Raw genomic sequence first — 6,561 nt, forward strand, 5'->3', positions numbered from 1 at the left:
TGTGGAATGGATCTATAATTTGGCCACAGGTCTAGGCCGTGGCAAATGTCTTTTATTGGACTGTATCTAATGGTTAGCCACGGTTTATGGCCGTGGAAAATGTATTGAATTTGATAAAAAAAAATTGATTATGATGCCATACTAAATTCATGCAATTCGCATCACACCTGCAGGTCATACAAAATTCTATCATTTCAATCAAACCCACAAGAATCTTTGCAGGGGTTTCGCCAAGAGTAGAGCCGGACTACTTTTAACAATTTTATTGACATCATACTTTATACAAGTGAAAGCACATACTAGCGCAATCAACACGCTTTTGCAGGATCTGTATTCACGGGTTTCCCAAGAAGCCCTTCCTTGACAAGGCCCCATATGACAAGAAGTGTCCCAAACATGCTCATCGTACCAAGTTTCAATAGACCCACAAGAGCTCTTGCCACCGAGAAGTAGCTACCAGCAAGAACCTGGTAAGAGAGGCAAACAAAATAACAATGAGATCAAAAGAGAATCCTGATGATGCATATCTCATTAGTGTACTAAGGCAACTTCATGCCATAACATAAATATTAGGATGTCGCGTGAATTAAGTGAAGAAGTCCCCGACCACGAAACTAACTTATGTAATTCCAAGTGCATTGGACAAAAAATGGTAAAAGAGCATCAAGTGCTTATATTGGATGAACTTGAGGTCAAACATATCTATGCTGAGCAGACACCTAAGTGAAAACCAGTGAAGGGTCCCCTGAATGACAATAGTCACCAATATCAGCAGCTATAAATCTCAATAAGTTGGACCCAACAAAGTTAAATTTCAACCTGAGAAAATGAAAAATTACCCCTTTAAGATCCCCTGAGGTAGAAGGGAGCAGCCGACAAACCTCTCTCTACATTCCATGTTAATGAACACAATGTTGTTTTGTGCTTAACAAAAAAGAAAACAAAGCCTACAAAGGAAAGTATTCTCAGTGAACAAATGTACATATTATGCAAGCAACAAAATCAGCTCAACAATGCTAGTATTTTAAATAATTATCACATAAAAACCGAAACTAACAGTTAACAACACATTTACAGACTGCAAAAGGGCCATTGTTGTATTTTTGCAATCAAGTAATCACAAGTCATTTGATACAATAAAACACTACTTTACATTGCAGGTTACTAATGGGATTTCGCTATACACTTGGGGTGAAGTTTTGACCTTCATTTTCCAAAGTACAGTTTTCGTATTTTAGTGCCACAAATAGGTCATTTTTGTAACCAAGCTAAGTTCTACAGCATTAAGCATTCTCTAGTAAGAACTGATGATAAACTACCATATGTTATGACTTTTTATACCCATTGAAACTTGTTTCCTTTGGCAAAACTAAAGCAATAAGGCACTCGATGGATGAGGAGTAATGGCAAAGATAGAGCAAGTATCATGAGAATAGGGAAGAATAAACAATAGTCTTGCCCACATGGAGTTTACTGCTGGGATCTTGATCACTCCTGTGCATTCCCTCTGCTTTAAGTATGATATGAAATCTTGAAACTGCATATAAGAGTAATGTGAGAAAGTGAGCAGGCCATTAACCCTAAACGACAATAGTCGCCAATATCAGCAGCTATAAATCTCCATAAGTTGGACCCAACAAAGGTAAATTTCAACCTGAGAAAATGTAAACTTACCCCTTTAAGATCCCCTGAGGTAGAAGGGAGCAGTCGACAAACCTCTCTCTACATTCCATGTTAATGAACACAATGTTGTTTTGTGCTTAACAAAAAAAAAACAAAGCCTACAAAGGAAAGTATTCTCAGTGAACAAATGTACATATTATGCAAGCAACAAAATCAGCTCAACAATGCTAGTATTTTAAATAATTATCACATAAAAACCGAAACTAACAGTTAACAACACATTTACAGACTGGAAAAGGGCCATTGTTGTATTTTTGTAATCAAGTAATCACAAGTCATTTGATACAATAAAACACTACTTTACATTGCAGGTTACTAATGGGATTTCGCTATACACTTGGGGTGAAGTTTTGACCTTCATTTTCCAAAGTACAGTTTTCGTATTTTAGTGCCACAAATAGGTCATTTTTGTAACCAAGCTAAGTTCTACAGCATTAAGCATTCTCTAGTAAGAACTGATGATAAACTACCATATGTTATGACTTTTATACCCATTCGAAACTTGTTTCCTTCGGCAAAACTAAAGCAATAAGGCACTCGATGGATGAGGAGTAATGGCCAGCATAGAGCAAGTATCATGAGAATAGGGAAGAATAAACAATAGTCTTGCCCACATGGACCCTCTGCTTTAAGTATGATATGAAATCTTGAAACTGCATATAAGAGTAATGTGAGAAAGCGAGCAGGCCATTAACCCTAAACGACAATAGTCGCCAATATCAGCAGCTATAAATCTCCATAAGTTGGACCCAACAAAGGTAAATTTCAACCTGAGAAAATGTAAACTTACCCCTTTAAGATCCCCTGAGGTAGAAGGGAGCAGCCGACAGACCTCTCTCTACATTCCACGTTGAAAAATTAGGGCAAAACAGATAATGGGAGCCATTCAAAAAAGTCAAAAATCAAAATAAAAAATCAAATATAGTTCATCCCTTTCAAGGGATAAGCACAGTGGACTATACTGTACTTTAGTAGTAACTCACTTTATGTGGCGGAGTGTTTGTAAATGTTGACTTCACATGCTGAAAATCTGTGTGCTTTGTTACATCCAGTCTAGCAGGCCATCTGCATCAAGTACCCATAATAGCTTTAGTTGAAAGATAAAACGCAAGGGAAATATGGATGGGATCTAGTTTTGGATCTCCAATTTGGAATCAAAATTCTTGAAATTCTATGTTACCATCTGATTTGCAACTGAAATGCACTCCACTCACGTAATACTCCACGAAACATAAAGCATGCAAAGGGTAGGAAAATAAATACATAAATAAATAGATGAAATATGCATGCATGTCACAGAGGGTGCAAGAATTGACTAGAACGACTCCACCTTCCAAGTCTGAATCTATTTGTTCATAGCTTGACTAAATATTGAAATAGAACAAAATTTTATGCTAAAATACAAGAACCTAGAAACTTGCACTTGAAATACATTTAAGTGCTGTCTCACACAGGAAATTAATGAAAAAAGCTAATAAGAACAACCCCTCCCTCCAGTTTATGGAAAATTAAGGTCTTCCTATCCTACATATTTTATGTTACCCTTGGTGAATTTAGAATATTCTCAGAGAACATACCACCGTAAAAGTTGTAGAGACTGTAGCCCACAAAACAGTAAAGGATAAGCATATGTGAAAAAACTATTTGCAACTTATAGTCAACAAGGATTGCTCTATTCCAGGCTATGATGTTAAACACTGGATGTACACCATAAATATGCTGACATAACGCACTACTGCCACCATCTAAACAATTCAATGTGAAAGTGAAAGATATCATCTTCCCTTTACCTCAGAATTCAAAGCTACACCAGTTGCCTCAGCACTCACTTCTGTATCAACATTACTGGAAGAGTCGGTGGTTGGAGGTGATTCACCCAGTTTAGATTTACCATTTGACCTCTCTATTGCTTCAGCCTTGTGCACATCAAAGCACGCTAAAATTAGTAACAGAATAAAATATTCACTAGTAGAACATTACTTAATTTCATAACAAAACATGAGACCTACCTCACAAAAGGCTTTAACAAGTTCAGGTCTTAAAACACAAAACCGAGACTGTGGTCCAGTATAGTTGGCATCACGTGGAGTTGCCCTCATTAGGTCCAACAGATAATGCTTGGATAGAACAAGTAGATTGGAGGGGGGGGAGTAAAATAAGTATAACTGTTAAAAATAAAAGTTACTGAAAAAATGGGCTCTGTAAGCAGTGAGATTCAAAACTCGCAAGGGCAAACTACATATACATAATCAATAATCCTATGAACATTAATTACTGTAACTCTGCTTGAACCTTTCTTTATACCAAAGAAAATAGGTGATTAAAATATAGTGCTTTTAGAAAGTTATTACATTCTTTACTATCTAAATGTCTTGCAAAACATTGTGTCAATATATTGTTAGTGTGTTCCATAAGCTCTGAGGTTATGCTCCTTGGCAAAGATGCCAGAGTACTAAAAGAATGCAAAGGAAATGTACTGTCCCAAATAGTAATTTGGGGGAAATGCTTTAAGAAATAGGACTAAACCGCAAAAATTCGAATGAGGTATTCTAGCTCTACAATCTAAATGCAAAAAGAATGTATTGTAACTCTAATTTAATTAAAGAAAGAACAGAAAAAAGAAATTGCCATAACTAAGACACTGACAAACACTGTCTCATCTTCTCTGTAGTTAAATTATCATTAGCTGACTATAAAGGAAGAACAACACATACAGTTTGAATAATATCTAATGAAATCAGTACCTGATAAAGACAGTAAGAGACAAGTAAAGCAACAGAAACAATGAGCGCAATCAAAACTGCTAAGCATCTTCCAAAGGAGGTATGAAGAATTTGTGGTAACTGGACAATAATAAATGGAATCACAGATATAACCATGATTCTTGCAGCATAACTGGTCCGTATATCAACACCAATACTAGACCCTTGTGTATTGAAGTATATCTGAATTAGCCGTTGTCAAAATTTTCAAAGCCTATGCCGAAGTTCTTATAAAGGTCTGATAATAAAGGGTGTTTAAAATAATTCAGTCATTGGGGTAATTGGATATAAATCTAAAATACTATAAACGGACACCTTTACACATGATGGCCCTTTCGAATTCACCATTCAGCAATTTATATACCAATCACAACTATAGCATTAATGAGCAAATCTTTAAATATACATTAGTAGATCCATGCATTTACAGATTAAAAAAATGAAGTGCCTATACAAAGAATGTTTGAACTAAGGTCTCTCCTAGATTGAAAAATGTGAGAAACTAGTACTCTGTTGGTTGACTCTCAAGTTTTAAAGCATATTGTTAATGCCATCTATATAAAGGTGTTGAAGTTATGAGTGTAATGTTTTCTAAGCTTGACAACAATGTAAACTCCTCATTATTAACCTTGAATGCGACAGCACTAGAATGTTTTGTTGATGATATCATGTCGGAGCATACAACTGAAGATAATAATACAAAGAAGGTTACCTGTTAAACTGAGTTTTTTAGTATCTTGTGAATCTATTACTCTTGAATTTTCGATATCAGTCTTCCCAATTAAGAACACACGATCCCCATAATAATGTCAAAAGCATGACAGTAGATCCAGCTAGCAATCCCATTTCAACCAAGACCTGACTTTGAGTAGTTTCTTTACTCCCCGACAGTCCAGATACTAGACAAAAAGAACCAGAACGTTAGGAGAAATATTTTTAGCAATATGTATGTAAGTCCCTCACATAATAAGATAAGAAATATGAGATACTTGATAAGCTAAGGACCTCAATGGGAAGATAGAGAATAGTTAACTTGAATGTGTTTGCTTTGGGCTTTTAGAAGAGCCCACCTCATCACAATATGTTTGTCTAAAACTGCTCAAAGCTTGCAAGCAACAGTTGCATATTGGCAATAATGTTACTTGATGTGAAAGGAAACGACTGCTTATTCAGTATTGAAAATTTTCATATAATCAAGGATGGGATGAAAACATGGGACAAAACACAAAGAGAGTCAACATCATCATATATATTATAGTATAGTGATTTTCTAATACTTTAATCCAACCTAGCTGAGAGACTGAGACACAACAATTCACCAATCAGCTCTAAAGAACTACACTTTCCATTGCTTAAAACATTATCCCTTTTGCATCAATAATAGAGATCAATGATATTTCTCAATTGACATCAGTAAATCGTTGTGAAATCGATCAAATCCCCACCTTAAACAACCAACCATCAGACTAATCCAAGTTTTCAAATTTCTGCTACAATGCAAAATCACACTAGTACTTTCATTCTTACCTACTACAATTTAAAAAAATGAGCAAATCAAAATGAAAAGTGAGACACTGACCAAGAATAAGCAGAGCATCAGGAAGAGCACGAAGCATAGGAAGATAAAGACCACCAACAATACCAGGACCAAGAATCTCAAGAAAAAGTTCACTCCAGTTGATAGATAACTAGCAGCAAGAAACATCAAGTAACCATATACAATAATAAGAAAAAGATTCCCAAGTATATCATTTGTTAGATATTCGTATTTGTGCATTTGATAGAGTTAAACTGCAAAAAGGAAATCATATATGAGCACACAAGTCTACTGGATTGGAATGCAGACCTGTGATCAATGACATGGTTAGGCAGATGCTACTGGGGACATTTGGAGTGATAGATGGACCTGCCATTAGCGAAGGGATAACAGTGATATTGGTTGCCCTTGTACCTCTTGGTAGCTCTTCCCTGTAGCCCAGAGAAAAATAAACAGAATTAAATACAAAGAGAAACATATTATACACCACTTCTTCTTCTTCCTTTTTCCGGGCTTGGGACCGACAATGCAAATGCAAACGTAAAGTTTACTTGCATTGGCGGAGTTAAAAATGGGTTA

At 35.8% G+C, this 6,561-nt stretch overlaps 1 protein-coding gene across 7 annotated transcripts; it reads right to left on the minus strand.

The window, feature by feature from the left end:
• Positions 1 to 146: 146 nt before the first annotated feature.
• Positions 147 to 6,223, minus strand: LOC147511519 (uncharacterized). Of its 7 annotated transcripts, none has more exons than XR_015219424.1 (7): positions 6,025 to 6,223; positions 3,693 to 5,344; positions 3,513 to 3,599; positions 2,667 to 2,748; positions 2,474 to 2,521; positions 840 to 1,537; positions 147 to 467 (listed from the first exon to the last, which is right to left on the minus strand). XR_015219424.1 is itself a non-coding variant. In XM_086603209.1 (6 exons), the coding sequence occupies exons 2-6, from the start codon at positions 3,575 to 3,577 to the stop codon at positions 416 to 418; spliced, it is 273 nt and encodes a 90-aa protein (XP_086459335.1). In that variant the 5' UTR covers positions 3,578 to 3,599; positions 3,693 to 5,444; the 3' UTR covers positions 147 to 415. The 7 variants fall into 7 exon arrangements, 4 of the variants coding, with proteins under 4 accessions (XP_086459335.1, XP_086459334.1, XP_086459332.1 ...); XR_015219425.1 differs by lacking the exon at positions 6,025 to 6,223 and having other exon boundaries at positions 3,693 to 4,609; positions 5,158 to 5,444; XR_015219426.1 differs by lacking the exon at positions 6,025 to 6,223 and having other exon boundaries at positions 840 to 947; positions 1,464 to 1,537; positions 3,693 to 5,444.
• Positions 6,224 to 6,561: the final 338 nt, after the last annotated feature.

This window comes from Coptis chinensis, chromosome 3, assembly GCF_015680905.1.
Source record: "Coptis chinensis isolate HL-2020 chromosome 3, ASM1568090v1, whole genome shotgun sequence".
NCBI classification, from domain to species: Eukaryota; Viridiplantae; Streptophyta; class Magnoliopsida; order Ranunculales; family Ranunculaceae; genus Coptis; species Coptis chinensis.

Coding starts and splice junctions, on each gene's coding strand:
- LOC147511519 (XM_086603205.1), bottom strand. CDS start 3,577: ATGGTAAATCTAAACTGGGTGAATCACCTCCAACCACCGACTCTTCCA. Junction 2,522..2,666: donor CAAACACTCCGCCACATAAA/GTGAGTTACTAC, acceptor CGTGGAATGTAG/AGAGAGGTCTGTCGGCTGCT. Junction 468..2,473: donor CCTCAGGGGATCTTAAAGGG/GTAAGTTTACAT, acceptor CTCTCTTACCAG/GTTCTTGCTGGTAGCTACTT.